General features: G+C 45.7%; 1 protein-coding gene across 1 annotated transcript; it reads left to right on the top strand.

The window, feature by feature from the left end:
* The first annotated feature begins 314 nt into the window (after positions 1–314).
* VPS26B (VPS26 retromer complex component B) lies at positions 315–23,191 on the top strand. The gene is made up of 6 exons (XM_025928401.2): positions 315–992; positions 9,984–10,140; positions 15,471–15,635; positions 18,455–18,630; positions 20,273–20,415; positions 20,834–23,191. Exons 1-6 carry the CDS (start codon positions 770–772, stop codon positions 20,978–20,980), a joined length of 1,011 nt encoding a protein of 336 aa, XP_025784186.1. The 5' UTR covers positions 315–769; the 3' UTR covers positions 20,981–23,191.

The following is a 23,191-nucleotide window of genomic DNA, read 5'->3' as shown; positions in this document are numbered from 1 at the left end:
ATTTCCCGTGAGTGTCAAAGGGCTACCTTTACCCTGTCAGACAGCGATCGAACGTTGTATATATTCGAATGTGGATGGTAGCCTAACGTTTATCGAACTAAAACAATAAAGGAAAACAAACAAACAAAAAAGCACTCAGAAAGTGTATCTGCAGTTCTTTTAATTCTACGGGACGTCTGGCCCCAAATTCTGGCAAAACGCCGTAATTGCCATGTCAACTAAGGGAAAGGCCGGCCGCCCTTTCTACCACTGCACATGCGCTGTGAGCACACCTTCCGGCAGCCGGGTGGTGAAAGCTATAGAGGCGGAGGCGAGCGCATGCGCGCGGTGTCTTCAGCGCGTCCGGGCTGGAGACTGCGCCCCCCTCTGCACCTCCGCCCGAAGCTGCCGAAGCACCTCGGTGCGTTGCACCTCCAGAGGCCAGGGCTGGCTATCTGTGCTGCTCAGCGCCGCACCCCACCCGGTGGGCGGCTGTGGCCACGCACGCCAGGGATCTGCACTGCCCCCCTCCAATTGCATTGACCGCCCTCGCCCCTCACTGCCGCCGGCGGCTCGGGCTCACTGGACACTGGCGAGCAGCGGTGCACTGGTACCCGGGGCGCTGCAGCCGGCCCTCCCCCCTCCCCGTGGAGTCGGGAGTAGTGCAGTCGCCCGCCGTCTGGCAGCGGAGCTGGGTCCCGCGTCCAGCCCTCCGGCCTTTGCTTAGGGCCCCTGATCCGCAAAGAGGAGCGGTCTTACCGAGACCGGCCCGGCCCAGCCCGGCGGTGAGATGAGCTTCTTCGGCTTCGGGCAGAGCGTGGAGGTGGAAATCTTGCTGAATGATGCGGAGAGTAGGAAGCGGGCCGAGCACAAGACGGAGGATGGGAAGAAGGAGAAATATTTCCTCTTCTACGACGGAGAGACGGTCTCCGGGAAGGTGAGCCTCGCACTCAAGAACCCCAACAAGCGGCTGGAGCACCAGGGCATCAAGATCGAGTTCATCGGGCAGATCGGTGAGTGGGCACCCGGGCCTTCCTCCCGGCCGCGTACGCCGGCCCAGAGCGCCGACTTGGAGGCGGGGGGAGCGGGGTGGTTCGGGGCCCAGCTCCGATGAGGCCTGTGGGAGTCTCTTGTCCACTGCAGTCTGAGGCCCGCCCGCCGGCGACAGCCCCTGCGTTGCCGGCTTCCCTGCCAAAAGTGACAGCGCACCGCGAGGGCGGTGGGGGTGGCTGAGGAAGACAGGGAGCCTCCCCGCCGAGAGCCTCATTGTTGTGGGTACCTTGCCCTGAGATACTCTAGTTGTCCCTTCAAACTGCCGCTCAGCTTTGCTTCCTGCCTCCAGGATTTCCGAGTGAGACGCTCTCCTGCCATAGCCTGCCAGGTGGGTTTGTTAGGGGGAGACCTTGATCCAGTACTGCTTTTACCATTTTCTGGACATCCACAGCTGTCAGATCCAAGTTAAGTTGGTCCTCTGTGCCTCACTAAGTTCACTCCCATCCACCCACTTTTCCTTTTAGATGTGGTGATGGAGAGGGCTCCCCACCCTTCTCCTGTCTCACCTTAGCTCTGATCCCCTCTGTTAGAGATAGAAAAAAGTTATCTCAAAGCTAAGGAAGGGTGTTTTGAGAAAACAGCTCTGCAGTCTTCAGTCTTTCTGTCTACTTAGCTAGTGTTTCTAAGATTTATTAGAATGCTAGTTTTCAGTTGACGAATTTTCTTCTTACAAAGAAATGATCCTTCTAAGTCCAAAATTAAATGATCGGGGCGCCTGGGTGGCTCAGTCGGTTAAGTGACCAACATTGGCTCAGGTCATGATGTCACGGTTCACGAGTTTAAGCCCAGCATCAGACTCTGGTTGCTAACAGCTCAGAGCCTGGATCCCGCTTCAATTCTGTCTCCCTCTCTCTCTACCCCTTCCCCACTCATTCTCTGTTTCTCTCTCTCCTTCAAAAAAAAAAAAAATCATAATTTCTCGATGCTCTAACAATCTTCAAACATGATTATTAATAATTAAAACTAGACTTTAAAAGGCGGTAACAATATAGAAGATTTGGAAGCTGCCAGTGAAGGTGGGGTTGTCTCTAATGCTAAGACTATTTGAAGTCTTGTGTTTTTAAAAACTCTCAGGTAGGGGCACCTGGGTGGCTCAGTCGGTTGAGCGTCCGACTTCGGCTCAGGTCATGATCTCATGGTCTGTGAGTTCGAGCCCCGCATCGGGCTCTGTGCTATCAGCTCAGAGCCTGGAGCCTGCTTTCGATTCTGTGTCTCCCTCTCTCTCTGCCCCTCCCCTGCTCATGCTCCGTCTCTCTCTCTCTGTCAAAAATAAATAAACATTAAAAAAATAAAATAAAAAATAAAAACTCTCAGGTACTTCTGAAATGCATGGTCTGTGTCATTAGGTCAGGAGTAGATTCACAGTAAATACTCCTGTGGGCTGAAAAAAGCTTCTGTCAAAGGATTCATACCCTATATAACACACTCTGCATGTGTAACCCTGTTCTTAAGGACTTCCTGAGAAAGCTCGTCAAATACTTCTCTCACATCCTGAGAGTTCAACAAAGAATCTGTTCTCTCTGTTTTACAGAGGCAGGAAACACTGGCACAAGTAGGAGGAATCCTGGGAAAAAGAGTCTGTGTGGATAGTGCTCTGGCTGAAGTATTTTCCTCTGGTATTTAAGAAAATGAAATCAGGTCAAATACTGGCTCTTTACATAGGAAACTTTTTTGTTATTTTAAATCCAGAATATGAGTGGCCTTTTATGTAGCTGAAGGGGGCTTGAGAGTGAATTTTATGCCCTCTGTTTTCCTGCCTCTAGCTTGGATAGTGTTTCTCAACAGTAGTACTGTTGACATTTTGGGCCTGATAATTCTTTGTTGTCACATGACATTTAGCAGGATATTTACCCTGGCCTCAACCCACCAGATACCAGAAACACCCCTAAAAGGCACCCACAAAGATGTCTTGAGATATTGCCTTATATCCTGTGGAGAGTAAAAGCACATCTAGTAAAGGACCACTAGGTATATGGGGTGAATCCAAAGCATTTTATGCTAAGCATATTGTATGAGATAGTTGAGAAGTCCTTGCCTACTGAGCATCTGTATTTTCAAGTAGTTTTAAAGCTACTGCATGGATTCTTTGGCTCTGTAATACAAGTGTAAACAGGCACACTCTATGTCTTATACCATCACTACAGGTGATGATACCTCATCAATACGTGAAAGATGATCAGAATGTCCCCCACCCAGCAGTGTGACATGAGCTGTTCTTGGGGAATGGGGACAAGGCCTCCCTCTAGTTCAAGTGAAAGGAAGTTGCAGAAGCTGCTTGCTGGGCCTGCCCTGCCTGGTGTCTTGTCTAACTCCTTGAATGCCAGGACAGCAGCCCTGCCAGGTTTTCTACCAACCTTTTATCTTTCCTTGATAACTCTTTCCAAGCCTCTGAGCACTGTGGGCAGTGTTAACCCTGTGACTTTGAGGAAGCTGTGTCCCTCTCTGGGCCTCAGCTTTTTCACCTGTAAGGCAGCAATAACAGTCAGCTTGTGAGAATAATGTTGAGCTGTCAAGGGATTCTTCTTCATGCAGAGTATGATCTATTTTTGTTGACAGTCTACTGACCTCAGGGCACCAGAGCGAGGCTAGTGAGTAACTTTGCTGAGGTTGTGGTCCCGTGGTTTTCTCCTTCATTGCATCTTTGACTATGAATGAACTGGGTGGAGCTTTGGTGGAGTTCCTTGGTCTGGCTCTATGAGTGACATACAGTATAGATTTTACTGTACTGGAGTAAGAAAGTTGATATCATTGTGCTCTGTTCACCTTCCTTGTTGATTTCCATTTTAATTCAAAAGCATTCTTGTAAACCATAGTCTCTTGGGTTTGTTTCTTTTTTCCTTCTCTCCTTCCTTTCTTACAGGGAACAGTTCCACAGCTTGAAAATCAAGTGCTTTACATAATTAACCTTTTTATCTTTATGATTAATTTCTTTTTCCTCCTGATGAATATATATTTGTCCCACCTGTGTATTCATTTGAAGGACAGACTGGTACATGATTAAGGGTCAAGCAGACAGGGTGACTTAAATTAGATAGGGCTCAGTTTATAATAGCACAGTCTTTGCTAGGGTCTTGTGAAGACCAGAGATAATATACGTGATGTGCAGGTCTTGGCACACATCATAGGTACGCAGTAAAAGGGAGTTAAGATGATCATTGTCATTTTCTCTTGACTCATCAAGAAGTTTCCAGACACTAGACCTTTAACACATGTTACCTTGCAGTCACCCTGATTTCTGTGCAGACCATCCATAAGAAATGTTTGGACCAGGTTTGCCTCCCCTTTGGTCTGCTTGTTTGTCTCCCCACCATTGCCTTCCACTGTTTTCTGAAAAGTGTGTTAGTGCAAGTAAAAACCTATGAGAGGGACTCTACACAGAGTCTTTGCTGAGACAGCTATTTGGCCTTCTGTTGCATTGGACCTCTTTGGACCCCATTCCTCATAGTTGCCCAGACCCTACTTAGAAAAGCTGCTATCTCAGTCTTGATTTTGGAGGTCCTACCTCCAAAAGGAAGAGGGTAACTTTTGTTTCTTCTCCCTTCTCTATAACTTGCTCTCGCAGCCTCATCCACACTCTTATATTCTGATGATTCCCAACCTCTTTCTTTGTCCTGACCTGAACTCTACTGAGTTCCATGCCTGTGTTTCCAACTGCCTGCTAGGCACCTCCACCTGGATACCCCATAGGTCCCTCTGAAACACATCCAAAACAAAACCCCTTTCTCTCTGTGCTCCAGCCTCAGCCCTGCTTCTTGTCCTGTTTGCTCCACTGTGGCCTATGTCACCTGTGTCCATTCAGCCTCAAAAATCTGGAAGCCATCTTAGACTAACTCCTCCCACATGCCCAGCTGGCTCTCCAACAACTCTCTGATATGTCCCTATTCTGTGGTTCCTCTCCATGCCAATGCTACTGCCTTTTGTAACTCTTTTGACAGCCCCTTCCTAACTGGCCTTCCTGCCTTTCCCTCCCTCATCTTTCAGTTCATTCTTGTCTTTCAGTTCAGTAAGAATGAACTTTCTAAAAGGCAGTTCTGACATTGTCAGTCCCCTCCTTAAAATTCTGCTCATCAACTTTCTATTGGTTGAAGGGCAAAAGTGTACCCAGCTCCTTCCTGAGTGGCCCTGCCTTTCTGTCCAGCCTCATCTCTCCCTTACCTTTCATCCTCACCCTTGTAACTTCCTTAAAATATGTTTCTTTTAGAATCTTGGCCTCTTCCCTTTGTGAAAATCTTTCTGCAAGGTATGACCTTCTTCCCAGGCTCATACTCATTCTGAAAGCCCCCAGCAAACATGATATCCAGATGACTTAAGCCTTTCTTCCACTGTTCTTCTACAGGCCTTCCTCACTGAAAACCAGTGTGGTAGCTAATCTCTAGTCTCAGTGGCTAGCACAAAGTAGGTGCTCAATAAATAATTGCTAATGGTACATGGTCAGATCTAGGAATCAAAGGCTGTGTTCCAGATTTTTTCTTCCAACTCCTCCTAGATAAACCAGAGTTACTTGAATGAAGGAAAGGGAGAGTGCAGATTTGCTTTGCTGCTTACTGTTACGAGACAGGGTTTCCTGCTGGTGCTGGTGGCTGAGGCATTGGTGAGCTAGGTGTGGCCCTTACTCCAGGCCACTGAGAACTAAGATGACTTACCCACTGACAGTCACCCATGCGCAGCATCTTCACTGAGGGAACTAGGTACAGAAACATTAAAACGGGTGTCAGTTTGCTTGCTTTTGCATGTTTCTTTGATCAAATTTTCTTATTCCAAGTTGAGGCAGGTTTCTCCCTGAGTATAAGAAAATATGAGTTGTGATCCACTCAGTCCTACACCAACTGCTTGGATGTTGCACTTTGAATGGTGCCCCTTGAGAGTATAAGAAGGTCTTATTTATTCACCTGTGTTGTATATGTTTTCTGTTACTTTCAGTAAGTTTTTGAGACATATTGGGTTTCTTCCTGCACCTAGTATACTTTTTCCAATGGCTTGGTCTGTTGTAACAAAACCAACAAATGTGTGGTGAGGGCATCTCCCATGTCACTGTGACAGCTAATGGCCTACATTTTTTTTTTTTTTTATGTTATGAAATATTTATTTATTTATTTATTTATTTATTTATTTATTTATTTTAATGTGAAATTTATTGTCAAATTGGTTTCCATACAACACCCAGTGCTCCTCCCAACAGGTGCCCTACATTTTTAGAAGAATGCAGTGTGGTATATAAGGAGCATAGAGGGAAGTTTTTTAATTGTTAAGAGAGACCATTTTTCCGCTGCACTCATTTGGGGGGACTCTAACGCAGGACATAAGGCAGAGCTGGACCACCTTGGAGACTAATGGGGTTAAACAAACCAAAGGTAATTAGAAGGTCAAAATTACAAGGGAGAACAGACATGATTACTCCTGTCTTCCAAAGCCAAATAAACAATATTTGGATTTTTAAAAAAGTTTTTAAAATTAATGCCACTAGATGGATCTGAACCCATCAGTACTAGTTAAGTGTATACTTCTAAAAACTCCAGAGGCTTTCTGTATTTTAATTCATTAAGCTATGAAAAGCCAAGTAAAAGGCAATTGAGATTAAATGGATTGATTCTAGCCTAGTAGTGAGTTGTTGCAGGGCTTAGAGAGCCCTGGAGAGCTGTATCTTGCTGGGGATGGGGAGCCCAGGGCTGTTACTGCTCCAGTGTCTGGGAGATCTGGGTGGATGTGGCCAGCGTGAATCTTGACTGGATTGCCAGTCAGCAAACAGTGGCTGGGAAAATCAGGATGAAGACAAGGCTCTTTGGAAGTCTTTTTGCCCTTGCTGACTTAACTTTCTTCTAAGACCTGCGTGAAGCTTGGACCAGACCTGGTTCCAGCCCTGTAGCAGGTCTCAGGTCATCTCTAATGGTGACCCTGTGATGCAAAGCTGGCTCAATTTCCTTCCAAAGTGGCAAATTCACTCCTTATCCGTTGGTGGCAAGTTTCATCATGAAAACATCCCAACTACAAAAGTTACTTCCTCCTATTGGACTGAGAAAGACAATCAAGACAGGGAAGTTACCACAACAAAAAACATGGCCAGTTCCTACTTCTAGCTTGAGATGGCTTGTTGCTGAGGGCTTTGGAGTTTGGAGAGAACTAGAGATGAATTGTCACTGCATCTTTGAAATAGATACAGGCCATTTATAGTCTCTTGACAGCTTAAACCTCTTGCTAAAACAGCATTGGGATTTCTGTTCTAATTTATGTGAGAGAAAACTTTCTGGCAAATAGTGAAGTATGGATGCTATTTCTGCCCCTTTGCACCACAATGTTTGCAAAAGCATTGCAAATGGCTTATAAATTATAAATTAAAAAGCCCAGTCCAGCCCCACTCAGACTACACACTGGCCACTGTTCCATGACAATTAATGTAGGAGCTAGTATTAACATGTGTCCAGGGAGAAAAGCACTAAGGAGAATGTGACACTATGCAGGGAAGGACCTCTCTTACCAAAGGTGGCCACAGCCAGGTGCCCTTGCTGGGCCAGGCAGAATGTTGCTAGGATCCCCAGATGCTGGCAGTCTGCATGTTCTCTGAACGCTCTCAGGTCCTTCTCTGTTCTGTTTCTCATGTTGCCTTTGGGCTCTGTGATCACAGTTGTATATTTTTCCATCCTTCTCTTTCCATCCTTTTCTTGACTCTGGGATTTCTCATTTAAAGATCATGGATACTAGGGCTCTACCTTGCCTGCTTCTGTACCCTGAAACTATGGGCAGAGTCCAGTGCTTGGGAGCTAAGACACCAGGTCCCCCAGTTAAGGGGTCAGTTCCCACATAGGCTCCAGGACCATCAACAAGGACTTGTATAGCAGCAGATCCAGGAGAGTAAGTGAAGGTGCCCTTGTCACCGAGGCTCTTCCCACCTACTCACTGCACTTCCTTGCATTTATGGGGGGGGGGGGGAGGGGCGGCACAGTTCTTGGATTTTAAAACTAGCAATGGATTGCTCACCTTTCCATGTCCTTTCCCTTATTGTTTGTAAGTGTCATCTCCCATTAAGTGACTTTGTGGAGTATTACTCACCACCCAGAATGCTACTTGCTACTGATTCCATTTAGTGTTTGGAAGAGATAATGGATTGTTTGTAATATAAAGTGGATCAAAGTGTAACTACATAGGAAATCAGCAGCAAGCTGTAATCACAGAATACAATGTAAATTAATGCAGAAGTGGCACTAGTTTGGGATTATGCTGCTGCCACCTTCCTGAGTTGCATAAATCTTAACGACAGAGCCCACTTTGCTTTAGAATGCTTCCTTGTCTGGGGTGGGGGGGAAAGGCTTCTCATGGAATAGGTTTGTCAGAACCAGCTCCTCGGGCAGCAAGGGGTTGATTTTGCACTCAGACTGAAAGCACTGCTTGAAACCATTTTCTCTTTCTGGGCATGGTTCTCCCCTGGGGCAGGGCTGGACACTGCATTTCTTGGGCCCAAAGTTTCAGTCCTGATCAGGGCTTACATCTTGTGCTGTCTGAGGCTGACCCGAGCAAATGCATCTCTGCCCCACTGCCCTGATGCTCTGGTTATCCCTGAGAGAGATTACCTGCTGTGCTCTGGAGATATGGGAGCTGGTTTGGTAGGCGGTTGTCCCAGACACTCCTCTCCATGGACCTGTTTCTTTATCCCCAAGCAGCCAATAGCAGAAGGAGTGAGTGTACTCCACCTGCTCCATGTTCCCAGTTGGTCTGCCCTATCACAGTTTGTAGCCTCACATAGGACCGGGGCCCAGAAATGCTTGAGATGTGGTACCTTGGTAATGTGGCCATATATACTCATAGTCAGTATTAAGTGTCCCCTCTGCACAGCCAGGTACTGAGGAGGTGCCAGGAACCTGGGGATATAGGCCTTATCTCTAAAGACCATGCATATAGAGTATCCTCAAATAGAAAAGTACAAATAGGTACAAAATAATATAGGATAAATTGATAACATGAACTTATAATTAAGACTCGAATGCCAGAACTATTTCTAGAGGAGGATGAATTTAGAGCAGTGCTGCTTCTCAAAGTGTGGTCCCTGGACCAGCAGTACTAGCATCCCCTGAGGGCTTGTTAGAAATGCATATTCTTGGGCCTCACCCCAGACACTAGAAGTGAGGCTGAGCAATCTGGTTTTAACAAACTCTCCAAGTGATTTTGGCACTCCCTGAAGTAGAGGAACCCCTGATTTAGATGGAGGGAATAACATTAAAACTTCTGCGTCAAATTGGCCACATGGATTCCCTTGAGGGATAGTAGCAGCCAGCAGCTAATATGTTTTGAGTATTTACTATCTATTGGGTACTATTCTGAGTCCTTTACCTGCATTACTTCCTCTAATTCTTATAGAACCTTATGAAGTGGGTTATGTTATTACTCCCATTGTACCAGGTCATAAAAACAGATTCATTCTAGCAGGAGATCTCTAATCTCAGCTTTGCAGCCAACTCTGAGATTCTAAGCCAATCATTTAACCATGCTATGTCTCAGTTTCTGTCTCTGTTAAATGGGTGACAAGGCCTGTCCTAGATACTTCAGAAGATTATTGCAAGGAAGATAGGATTAAATAACTATGAATATGCTTTCAAAAGTAAGAAACAGTTTTAGAAATGTTTTTAAAACAGTGTGGTGTTTTTGTTACCGGTTCCCCCGATATATCTCTTAAAGTACCAGCCTGATGTGCTAGAGCAGAGTTATATTGGGTTTTTACTGTGCCACAGAATTTCTCTATATAAAACCGAGTGTTTGGAAAGTGGGGAGAGAAGGAGACCAGCATATGGAGAATGCAGTGCAAGAGCGGGATTAGGAAAAGAAAAGGAGTCAAAAACAAGGCTCGGGGAAGTTTGTTTTGGAGAGAGGTCTCTCAGAAGCGGGGGTCCTGCAGCCTGGGATCCCCCTTGTTAAGCCCTGTGTAGCTTGGGGTCCGGTTGTAGAGGCTGATGCTCTCTCTCCAGAGCTCTACTATGACCGTGGGAACCACCATGAGTTCGTGTCCCTGGTGAAGGATTTGGCCCGGCCCGGAGAAATTAGCCAATCACAGGCCTTCGACTTTGAATTCACCCACGTGGAGAAGCCCTATGAGTCATACACAGGCCAGAATGTGAAGCTCCGGTAAGTTGTTAAGTTGTGTCTGCTGTTTCCCCACCTTGTCCCTGCTGTTTCCCCACCTTGTCCCTGCTGTTTCCCCACCTCACTCCTGAAGCTGTCTACATTTGAGTCTTTTTATATAGGTATTGAGAAGGAAGAGAACTGAGAGCAGTGGCATGCTGGTAAACGTTTAACAATAGACTCTCTGGGAGGAGAAGCCCTAGTTTATAGCATTTGTCAGTTTCTGTCATGTAAATATTCCTACCGTGGCCAATTTCAAGCTCCCAACCTGAGGTGCCTGATTACAGAGTTGGGGAGAGATGTATGGTAATCACCTTTACATAGCATTACTGTCAGACACTAGATTTTAATTCTCCTAAAAGCAGACAAAATCGGTAAACTGTAGCAAGATTATTAAGAAGCAATGAGTTTTGAGTATGTATTACCTTTGTTTTTAATAGAATCCATTTAAGTTTAGGTAATTTAGGTTTTTTTTAATTTATGTTTATTTTTGAGAGAGAGAGAGGGAGAGAGAAGGAGGGAGGGAGGGAGGGAAGGGCAAAGAGAGAGGGAGACACAGAATCCGAAGCAGGCTCCAGGCTCTGAGCTGTCAGCACAGAGCCCAATATGGGGCTCAAACTCACAGACCACAAGATCATGACCTGAGCCGAGTCAGACGCCCAATCGACTGAGCCACCCAGGCACCCCAAGTTTAGATAATGTTTAAAAATTGCTATATTTAACAACCAGTTTATAAAATTCCTGAAAACTGAATAGTCAGCTTTCATACACTGGGATGAGCTGTATCCAAGCACACCATGGGCTGCACATCAGGACCTGCGAATCCTCAGTCCAGCTCTGCCACACAGCAGCAGTGGGATCCTGAGCTCTTGCTTGAAAAGTAGGTAATAGATTTGGATTCTAGTTCTAGGTGTGTCCTCCACCTTTTGGGGTGACAGGAGAATAAAACATAACACAGATTTTCAAAAAATTTAATAAACACAATTTAAGTACATGGGACTGTTTTTATTCTTCTGGTTTCTGAGGATAGGGACTGATTCCAGGGGCCTCTTGGGTAAAAAAAAAAAAAAAAAATCCAGGGGGCGCCTGGGTGGCTCAGTTGGTTAAGCATCTAACCTCAGCTCAGGTCATGATCTCATGGTCCGTGGGTTTGAGCCCCACATTGGGGCTCTGTGCTGACAGCTCAGAGCTTGGAGCCTGTTTCAGATTCTGTGTCTCCCTTTCTCTCTGCCCCTCTCCTGCTCACCCTCTGTCTGTCTGTCTCTCTCTCTCTCTCAAAAATAAACATTAAAAAAAATTTTTTTTAAATTAAAAAATCCAGAGCAGCTCTAGACTCTTGGATGTAACTTGAGATTATGTGAAGTTACTGGGCTAAAGCCAACTTCCTCCATCACTCTGGACACCTGGCTCCGGGTTTGATGCCACCTTAAGATCAGCTCATCTTTATCACCTCAAGGCCTGGTTTTCGGATGGTGCGGACTACAGCAGGACCTTTCTTCTCCTTCTGTCTCCCTGGTCTCCCCTCTTCTGTCAGAAGAGTGATTGTAGGCTCTTCTTTTTCAATCTTTGCAGAGAGGTCTAAACACTGACGTTACCCAAACTAAAGACAGTATTTCCTAATTGCATTCAGAAAAGGCTACAACAGTAGCCTGTCTAGTTGTCACCTAAACTTGCCTGTGGGACTTACTATTATTTAATTTAGTATTTTCAGTGGATTGCTCTTAAATGTTTTTAAGTCAGAAATAAAGATGTTGAAAAGAGTGGTGATACTTCAGAATATGAAAAATAGGATTATCATATGATCCAGGAATTCCATTCATGGGTACACACCCAAAAGAAGTGAAAGCAAGGGCTCAAACATCAGTGTACACCCACACTCATAGCAGATTGTTCACAATAGCCAGGTGGACCAATGTAAGTTCCATCAGCAGATAAATGGATACACATACAGTGGAATATTATTCAGCTCTAAAAAAGGAAGAAAATCCTGTCATATGCTACAACATGGATGAACCTTGAAAACCTTATGCTAAGTGAAATCAGCCAGCATAGAAAGACAAATACTGTATGATTTCACAACAATGTGAATGTGCTTAATGCCACTGAAGTATGATTAAAATGTTAAATTTTGTTGTATATATTGTAGGGGAGGAAAAGGGTTTTTTCCCTTTTTCGATCTTAGGTCGACTGGCTGAGGTTCTGCAAATCAGACTGACAGAAGACAGGCTAGCAAGAGAAAAGCAGACCAGTTGATTCACATGTGCATTGTGCATACACACAGCGATTGGTCATGCAACGGGGTGGTTAGAACTCGGAGCTTACATGAGCATCTTAACAGAATAATAATTTCACAGAGAAATGACGAAACAAAGGAAAGGGACTTTGAGCTTTTAGGGGCAACAAATTCTGGGAAGGTAAATATATGGGGGAAACAAATGGAAAGTAAGAGTTTGTTTAGTAAGATTTGTTATGTAGATTTCTCTAGTGCAGTCTCTGGGCTGATAACAGTTGTCTCTGATGATTAAGAATGTTCTGCTCTTCCTGCTAGAGAGTGAGGAGGGCAGAGAGTTTTTCTTGTGTCTGCTTCTTATTGCTGTACATAATCCTATACCAGAGTGGCATATTTTGGAGTGGCATACGCTAAATCCCTTCTGTATTTTACCACACACATGCACACACAAAATGAATAAAAGAGAAAAAAGTGTTGCTGTCCAATTAGATGAAGACTTCAGGATTCATGTTGAGAAAGAGAGGAGGTCAAGAAGAGAAAATTAGTTAAGGGAAGTTTATAAATTTCAGTTCCAGATTAAGGGCTTTTATCTTACCAGCAGAGGGAAAACATGAAAAGATCATTCTGGACTCCTCTTTCTTTATATTTGGTTGAGGGAGTGGTTCTTTTGGACAATTAGTTTAAAGTCAACCCACACTATTTGATGAATGGTGCAGAGACAAAATTGTTAGAAGGCTAGTATGAGGTTCTTCCTAAGCATCTTACCTTAGTAGACACAATGGGACCAGGCAGAAAATGAGGAATTTAATAGATATCAATAGAATTGACCAGTGAGTGGAGATGCAAACATATGGCTATCAGGAAGAAGAGATGATTTATATTTTAAATGATTCATCCAATTTTAAAGCCTGCAGCACTGGCAGAATGTGTGAAAGTTCACTAGACAGTTGGAAATGCAAGCCTGGCACTCAGGACAGAGAAATGCACTGTTGGGAGCCCTCTGCTCAGGGGTAAAAGCTGGTACATTTTTCAAGAAGGAGAGCTGAGGGAGAAGAGCCCGGGCAGGATCTACTGGGGCATTTGGTGGGGGGATAAGAGGGTGGGGTGGGGAGAGAAGCAGGGTAAAGCCCTCTTGTGGAACTATAGGAAGAGCATTTCAAGGAAGAGGAGGAAGTATTATACACTCCAGTGTAGAAACAAGCTAAAAGAAAAGACCGCTGGATTTAGAAACTAGGGGACCATGTGTTACCTTCAGGAGGACAGTTTCTGGTGGTGGAGACAGAAGCCGGGGTGAGTAGTAGTGACTGGAAAGAAGCTGCAGTAGTTAGAACAGGACCCCTCAGTGACAGCTGTTCCAGAAGAATGGTCAAGAGTGTAAGACCTGGAATGTTGGGGAATTGATGAGATTGGGACTTTGTATAAACTCAAAGAAGGAGGACTTTATTGGAGAGAGATTCAATATGTTGAGAAAATTGGAAAACTTGAAGAGTCAAAATACCAGACAGTGGTTCTCCACCAAGGCTCCTGTATTAGAATCACCTGGGTGGTTTTAAAAAATGTTGATGCCTATGTCCCTCTGTGGAGCAGTTACATGTCAGCTCTGCCTGGGCATCAGGATTTTGGAAGCTGCCCCCCCCCCCCCCGGGTGATTATAATGTGCACCCAGAGTGAAAATCATTCTGCCTGATGGAGGAGGAGAAAGGTCTTGAGAGACCGAGGTGCCGTTGGAAGGAGGAAAGGAGCAAAGATACAGATGCACATTTAAGCCCTAAGTTAGACACAGCACAAAGCAGAGAAGGGAGAGAATTAGAAATCTTGACTTGGAAGGCCTTCCTCTTCTCAGTAGAGTAAAAGCTGTGAATCCCACAGAGAAGGGGAGAGGAGGCTTGAAAGCCTGAACAATTAGAAAAGGGTTAGGGACAAATAAGTCTTGGGGAATGTGGCAGAAGTTACTGAGATGAATAAAAGGGTTGCCAAGCATCAGTTAGGGCCACACAGAGGAGAGTAGCTTAAATGTGCAGTCGATCTGGTTAGCAGTTTTCTCCAGGAACAGTTGACAGGTGATGTAGATTAACTAAGTTTATTTTAGAAGAAGATATTAAAAGGGTGTTCATTCACTGGGTATTAGCACAAAGTAAGTCCAGGGGACACGGATGCTGGGGATCGGCTGCACTAGGGTGGCTGACTGGAGAGGTCAGGCTTGGCTTACTAAGCCCTTCAGGGGCCATGTCTCTCTGTTCTTCTCTACTTGTCTCCTACTGCAGCAACACCTCCCCAAGGATCCACAGTTCAGCCAGAGACTATCTTTGTTCAGGACCTCTCCCACCTCTGCTGCTTTACTTGTAAGGTCTGCTCTGCCTGAGTGCCCTTTTCTCTCTCTCTAGCACTTGATTCCTCTATCTGATTTAGCACTTGCTCTGTGTTCTAATTTTTCTGTTTGTTGACCCACCCTCCCCAGTGGACCGTGAGCTTCCCATGAGACTATATCTTATTCATCCTGTGCCAAACAATAAACGTTTGCTGAATGAAGAGCTGACTTACTTTCTCCATTCCCTATTTCTCCCATTTAACTCGAGGGACTTGAAAAATGCTTATTGATTGAATATTGTTAAGTAAACAGGCATGCAAATAGAAGAGTGTAAGACAAATCCCTGTGCCTGAAGAGCCAGGAGTTAGTTGAAGAAGTAAAACCCATACACAAATATACATGGTAGGCAGTGGTAAGGAGCATGAAAGGCATAGGATAACTTGCTATAGGCATATAAAACAGAAACCATTTTTATTTAGGGCAGTGTTCTCAGCTCAGAGGATGGGCTTGAAAAGGGATTTGAGGGAAGGTCTTTGAACTCCCTGGAGCTATAATTAGAAAATTTCATGTTATAAGTGCATATGTTCATTTTTGTTTGTTTTGTTTGTTTGTTTGTTTGTTTGTTTGTTTGTTTGTTTTTCCGGGAGAAGGGTCCACTGAGGTAAATTCTCAAAGGAATACAAAGCCCCAAAGGTGAACCACCGTAAGGGCTTTTCTCCAGTGGCCCTGTTTGGTGAGTAAATCAAGGCAGCATCTAGAAACCAGAAGTGTTCACAATACGTCTCTCTCCTATAGGTATTTCCTTCGAGCCACCATCAGCCGCCGTCTCAATGATGTTGTCAAAGAGATGGACATTGTAGTTCATACACTCAGCACATATCCAGAGCTGAACTCTTCCATCAAGATGGAGGTTGGGATTGAGGACTGCCTGCACATTGAGTTTGAGTATAATAAGTCCAAGTAAGTATCTGGGGCCTCATGGTTGTGAACTATTGAGGGAGGTTAATAAGATAGTACTTAATGAGAACGCAAGCTGGTGGAGTCCTGGCCTTGGCTGGCTTGAAGTGACGTGTTCACTGACATGGTACCATGAATATATGTGCCAGGCTGGTGAAAAGTAGATAGAGTAGGAAATCAAACTTCATTCTACTTAAACTAAACTGTTTGCAGTTAAAAAGGTACATTTAAGTCAAATACCCCGCATTGTCTTTCAGAGTCAAGCTAGACAAACTTTGAGGTTGTTTTGGTACAGCTCTTGCCTTCTACTGATGACCACGAAGCATCTCAGAATACCATTCCTGTTATCATTTATGTCTGATCTACAATATGTCTTTACAGATCAATGTGAAGAAACCAAACACTGGCCACAGTTTGTTGCTTCCTCCTGAGCTTAAATGAATTGTAGCAAAGAACACCTCTTTATAAATGTCTTTAAATTTTAGCTGGCAAGTTGGGAAGCCATGTCTATTTTAAACTGTGTTTGCTGTCTGAACGTGAAACTATTTAAGTGCTTGTAAATCACAAAACTTACTGACACTTCAAAAATGTACCACAGACATCTTTCTTTTCAGTATATACATTCCTGAAAACGTTTGAAAATCAAACATGCAAAGTAAAAGTGTATTCTATTCACAGAGAGCTAAAAAAAGAAATTAGAGTCTCTAACTAGGGTTCTCACTAGGGAGACCCTCACATCAGACCCAGTTTTCAAGAGCAACAGGGTTGTCGGGGGGAGGCAGGGGGGTGTTGTTGAGCCAATTGGCTCTCCTGTGAAGGGAGAGGAACAGGGCTTTTTAAAAAACTAGCAACATACATGGTTCCTAGAACAGGGGTGAGGGAAAGGCATATTTTTTTCCCCTGCCCTCTGGCCTGGAACCACTTGTGACCCAGAATGGGCCCTGCTTGGCTGGTCCCACCTATGGAATGGGGTGAGGCGAGCTGGGAGGGGGTGTTGATCTGCCCCAGGCAAGGACATGTAAGGAAACAGCCTTCTTCCACTTTCTCCTCACAGTCTCAGGGCTCTTTGGGCCTTCTGGAAAGGAGCCACCAAAAGTGCATGCCCACCAGTGCTCCAGCCACCTGGTAAAAGGGGTAGTTGGCAGGCAGTGCTACCTTGTAGAGCTCAAAATAGCTGTCAGTCAGCAATATGTTCAGGACCAAGCATGGTATGTGAAAGGCACTTCAGGGAGTCTATTTCATAATATCAAGAACTGGGTGTTCAGACCTGTCCTGCCCTCTCAGCAGGCTGTGCTGTGCAAAAGCAGTCTAATGGAGAGCCTAATCCCATTCTGCCCTTAAGGATTGCCCTTGGGGTAAGATTAGCAGGTAACACTTTTATGCCTCAGGTTTCTCACCTGAAAACTGGAGTCCTGGATCAGGATAATGGGTTTCAAACACATACAGAAAGGATGAAGTGAAAAAAGAGCCAGGAACCAGGGTTCTAGGCCCTCCAAAGGAGTGATACTTTCATGTTTTTCACATTTTAGTGCTTCCATGTAGGATTTCATTGAGAATAAAGGAATTTCCAGGGGCACCTGTGTAGCTCAGTTGAGAGTCCAGCTTCAGTTCAGGTCAGGATCTCAAGATTCATGGGTTTGAGCCCCATGTTGGGCTCTGTGCTGACAGCTCAGAGCCTGGAGCTTGCTTCGGATTCTGTGTCTCCCTCTCTCTTTTCCCCTCCCCCTCTCGTGTTCTATCTCTCTCTCTCTCTCAAAAATAAACATTAAAAAAGATTTAGAAGAAAAATGTTTAGTTTTTCAAAATTTGAAAACCCCTAGAATCTATGATCTCTCAGCATTCCTTCTAAAATGCTGGGAGTGGCCTACGTGCTGCTTTTGTAAGTGTTCTTAGGTTATCTACTGAGAGTGTCTGCAGTCTTTCCAGTTAGACTGTAAGCAGAAAGGCAGAATGAAATAGGGGAGAAGACAAGCCTAGAAATTAGGCACCTGGGCTTACACCCTGTGTCTGTCCCCTACTCAAATCTGGTGCAGGTTTGAACCAGGGGTTCAAGATAGGGGTTCTATCTTCTTTGAACTTTCTTTTCTTCACCTGTAATATAAGGAGGTTGAATTCTAAAGTCCCTGCCAATACTTACATCCATGATTCTGAGCTTCAGGTTTGAAGATTTTCCCCTCTGCCTGCATGTGCACACACAGACCACTGGTACTACAGACTGACTCAAAAGTTTGAAAGGTCAGAAAGCATCGTGCAGCATGGCCGAATTCACAACAGCTCACAGAGCACACACCATGTCAATAGGGCCCAGAGAGAAGGTGCCCATGGAGCAGTATGCATGCCCTGGCCTGTCACATCCATAGCAGACGAAGCTGCTTGCTGCAGGCCACCAAGGCCGACTTCCCAAAAGACGTCTTGTGGAGTTCAGAGACAGAGAGCAAGACCTGGTTCCTGTATTTGTGGGGCTGGACTCCCATACATCAGGACATCTAAGACAACACATACACAAATACACAAGGCATAAACAGAATTAAAGCACTGGGGAGATAGATCAGATGAGCATATAACATGCAGGAAAGATGTCCTGTGCTTACATACGGAAGAATGGAAGGGATAGGGACTACTGTGATTCAAGTAAAGAGCATAGTGGGAAATCATTCTGCAGTGGCAGTTGTGGTGAAAATATGAGTGAGTGTGCACCGTGACTCCCCATCTTTAGCCAGCCTGTATGGCGGCGCCCCTGTCCTGAAACCCAGAAGGCCTGGAAATGTGCACAGGTCAGCTGCTGTACACACATCTTGTTTTCTGTGCTTTCTCTTCCCCAGATACCACTTGAAAGATGTCATTGTAGGGAAGATCTACTTCCTGTTGGTGAGAATCAAAATCAAGCACATGGAGATAGATATCATCAAGCGGGAAACGACGGGCACAGGCCCCAATGTGTACCATGAAAACGACACGATAGCCAAGTATGAGATCATGGATGGGGCGCCCGTGAGAGGTGAGCATCCTGGCCCCCAAGCCCACAGCCACCTCCCCTGTTCTCCCAGGCCCAGCATGGAATTATGGAGGGGCCTGGGGTGGTTATACTGCTAAAGTAAGATTGCCCATTCACCTATAATTTCTCATCTCTAATTGTTTATTGTGGATCCCAATAAAGAGGAAAAGAAGGGCTGGGTATATGGAACTCCAAGCTCCTTCTCTACCTTCACCCAGAAGAGCTCCACCTTGGCCTCGTTTGCACATTGAGCTTGTACTGGAGATTTCATCTTAAGAGTTACACGTCTTAAAAACAACAACAACAACAACAACAACAACAACAAAAGCTTGAAAAGTACTGGTTTAGCAGATAGTTTGCACATTTTACCTACTGACATTCTTTGCTACTAGGGAGCAAGATATTAATGCAGAATAATCATTTTTGTTCCTTAGTTCTAGCTCTTGTGAAATGACTTATTCTCTGAATTCATTCACCAAGTGCACATACTCCATCCAGCACTACCAGGTGCCACAGACCACACCAGGAACGGGACAGAAACAGTGCGCCTCCGCCCCACCCACCCCAGAGCTGACATTACATCTGGAGTGAATGAAGTTGCAAGCTTTGTTATTTGGGGAGTCTGTGATTATTTGGGAGTAGCAATCATTTATGTTCTTCTGGCCCTGCAGCCATTGATGATGAAGAATTAATTTTTTCATTTAGAAGTGCTTGGTGATGCCAAGGTTTTATTCAGTTTATTCCTACATGTCTTCCATGTGGAAGGAGGGGACAATGACAGCCGATTCTTGGGCATCATCATTCTAGGTCCTTGCGGGGGGATAGGACTGAACTCTCCTGACTCTCTGCATGTTCCATTTTTTTCACCAGCTGTACAAGTAAACCCACTTGTCATTTCCCCTGAGAAATAAGACAAAACAGTAGATAATTAAAAGTGCATTTATATTTAGCTTAGGCTACGTTATAAGTTTGGCCTTTCTCAGTAGAATTACTGTCCTAATTTCATTTCTCTTAAATTAGGAAAGGCACAGTGTTAGAGCTGGAAGGGACCTAAAATATCATGTAGTCTGATTCCACAATTTTCCACATGAGAAAATTAGGGTCCAGAGAAAGCAATGGACTTACACAGAAGTCATACAACTGGTTAATGGAGAACTGGGACCAGAATGAGGATTTTCTCTTTTTCAGATCACTATACCACCCTGTTTATCCATCTTAGAGTGGGATGTGTTTTGCGGGGCATACACCATTTAGGTTGGAGGAAGGTGGCATTGAAATTGCTGACTGACATGATGAGTTAGCTGGGGCTTGGCAATTGGCCTGTTAAAACACAACAACTAGACACATTACATATAATCAAAAGATGCTTAGCAGTAGTATCCTGTGCTGTTCATACTCACTGGTCTCTATGTTGGAACAGTGAGAGAAGATGCAACAGGACCTGGAATCGAATTGCAGAGTCACGTTTTTGCTTCAGAAGATCACTGAGCCACAGAATGCAACTTCCCAAAGGCTAGAAGCATTCCCTTGAGTGTGCCATGACACGCTTAGGTGGCGCCTCCCTTGCTGTGGGCAGAGAGCGACTTGGTGTAAGGTAGGGTGGGTCACTTTGCCCTTTGCTCTGACTTCTGCCTGGCCCTTCCAGGAGAGTCCATCCCGATCCGGCTCTTCCTGGCGGGCTACGAGCTCACCCCCACCATGCGGGACATCAACAAGAAGTTTTCCGTGCGCTATTACCTCAACCTGGTGCTGATAGACGAGGAGGAACGACGCTACTTCAAACAGCAGGTGAGGCCCAGGTACCTCCCTGAGACCCCTGGCTGCCCTAGAGCCAGCACAGGAAGGGCATCATCCCTGTGAAGATCAGGTTCCATTTCTGATGGATTAAGTGGAGTGGTATAGGGGAGAGAGTTTATTAGTCTCTGTGCCACTTGTTGGTTCACTGAGAGGGAATCCCATGACAAGAATGAGGGTCCCTACTTGACACCTCAAATTCGCTTTCGCAGGCCCAAGGCCAGTGACCACTCTGCCCTTCCTGCCCGTACCAGAAGGAGCCCTTGGTGGTGTGGACAGTGGCTATCTTTGGTGAGAGAGGAGCAGAGGAGGTTTTGCTAAGATTCCTGGGAGAAAGTTAGAGCCTCTGGGAACCCCACCCTCATGCCTCCCTCTCAAGATATCATGTCACCTCCTTCTCCCAATTCTGCAGGAAGTGGTGTTGTGGCGGAAGGGTGACATTGTACGGAAGAGCATGTCCCATCAGGCAGCCATTGCCTCACAGCGCTTCGAAGGCACAACCTCCCTGGGTGAGATGCGGACCCCCAGCCAGCTGTCTGACAACAACAGCAGGCAGTAGGCCCCCAGGGCCAAGAAGCTGCTGGGCTTCCACCCAGCACCCCCGTCTACCAAACACCAGCGGCTGGGGGAGGGGAGGACGGTGTGATGTTCAACTGACCCGTTACTTGCAACCTGAAAACAAATCATGTTTTGACTTAAATTCTTTTTTTCTGAAGAACCTAAGGGGCTTGGGTTGGGAGGCAGTCTCCTTGAGATTCTGCGGCTGATGTGAGAACAGGGAGAGGTAGCATTCTGGTAGCTGGTCTCTCTGGGGAAAAGAGCCTTTTGTTGAGGCCTTCCATGGGGGGCTGCCTCACATCTTGCAGGGGAGCAAAGAGTAGGCATCCTTGGATCCTGGTTCTCTGAGCTTCCTGATACAGGATCTGAGCATGTCCCTGGGATTCTGAACTGCCAGCGGGGCCAGGGGGTAGTCCTACCTTATTCTCCCCTCTGCTGTGTCTGAGGTAGTGGCCAAAGAAGCTGGTCCTTCCCCATCCTAAATGGCAGCAGGGAGACTCAAGATCAGGAAGCTACCTCTTTGGGAGTCTTGGATGTGGTGCTTTGACGCTTCCACAAGCCACCTCCTTTCTGGCCTTTCTCTCACTGCTGGGACCCAAGCACCTCCCTTCTCCATCTTCTACGGACTCTTGTCAGTAACGTCCTGGAACAGAAGCTTGTGGAAGGGCCTTTGGCTGTTGTCCCCTCACCTGTGAGAAATTCTGGGCACAGAGACACCTGGGGTTAGTGTCATGCATGGATGGCAGCAGTGTTGGATATAAGAGGCCAAGCCAGAAATATGGTGACTATGTGTGGTTGCAGTCTGCCTGCACCCCATGACTGCAGTCTCCAGCCCTGAGGGCTGGGTGGCTCTAGGATACTGCTGTGTGCCACAGCAAGCCCAAATAAGGGCATGTGTTTCCTTTAAGAGATCCCGGGAAGGCCTCGATCTCTTTGCTTCCCTAAGAATGGATCCTCATCACTCCTTGCTCTCCCTTCATTTAATTTGTGGGAAGTAGGGCTTGTAAGTTTTGTTCTTACTGTCACCCATGCCCCTTCATTCTCTGAGTTTCAGGAGGGAGAGGAGAGCCTCAGCAGAAGACTCTGCTACACAACTTCAGAATAATTCTGCTTGCCAAATTATGTCTTCACCTTCACCAGTTGGCTGACCAGACTTTAGGACCATTGATGTTTTTGTTTAAAAACATACAGAAACTCTTGTGGGTATTCTTGTTACATGAAAGGAAAGGGGACCTTCCCTCTGTTGCACTGTGCTCGGGCCTATTGGAGTAAAGGTGTTGACATCCTTTTCTGCCTCATCTGGAAATGACCTATTGGCCTTCCTTCCCTTCAGGCAGACCCCATTGGCCAATAAGTCCAATATCTATGGGTCTGAGTTCTCTATAGTTTGGAAAGCAGGGAGTTTTGTTCCTTTGTCATCTTTTAGTGTGGAAAATGGGGACTCCTCTTTTCCTCAGAAATCAGTGTAGTCGTGGGCCTCTGACTGGGCAGGGCTCATGGGTCAGGACTGAGACGGGGGGGGAGAAGACACTGGGATGACACTAGAGGTTGACTGGGGACAGCAGAACCACAGAAGGTAAGGTGGCTCCCCCACATGCTGGACCCCGAGTTCAGGTGCGACGGACAATCTCATGGGAAGAGAATCACCCATCCAGCTGCCCCTGGAATATCAAGTTTGGAGTTTAAGGATATGGGGGAGGCAGATTGTGTGCTCCTTGTCTTTTCCAGATCATGAGATTAGGCTCTAGTGTGCCTCCCATAACAGCTGGTATTCTAACTAGAAAGTTCCTCTGCCTCCCAACTGATAACCCAAATTCATTTTCCAACTTTCCTAACATCTTAAACTTTTTTTTCTGGGAGAACTAGAAGATAGAATTTGCTTTTATTCTCTCAGGAGCTGTGCACAAGCCAGGTCTTCTGTTTTCTCTCACTCTGTCCCCATTCTCTACTTCTCTATGCGACTGTGGAAGTGAGAGGAGGGACCGCCCCCTCCTTTAAAGGTCCCCATACCTGGGAGTGCATAGGTACTAAACCAAGCAGTGCAACTTGTAATTAAGCAGCTGCAGTGTTTACATGTTTCTTAATGTGTTGTCTTTTCAATGGCTGTATTTTAAAAAAAAAAAAAGAAGAAAAAAAAGAACACTTGTTTCAATTGTCTCTCTGATTAAAGGAAGCCCCTGTGGCTTGGAGGCATTGTGCCCATGGTCCACCA

This window comes from Puma concolor, chromosome D1 (assembly GCF_028749965.1).
Source record: "Puma concolor isolate L17-30 chromosome D1, mPumCon1.1.hap2, whole genome shotgun sequence".
NCBI classification, from domain to species: Eukaryota; Metazoa; Chordata; class Mammalia; order Carnivora; family Felidae; genus Puma; species Puma concolor.
Note: the sequence above shows the minus strand (reverse complement) of the source record. Positions and strands in the feature narration are given on the sequence as shown.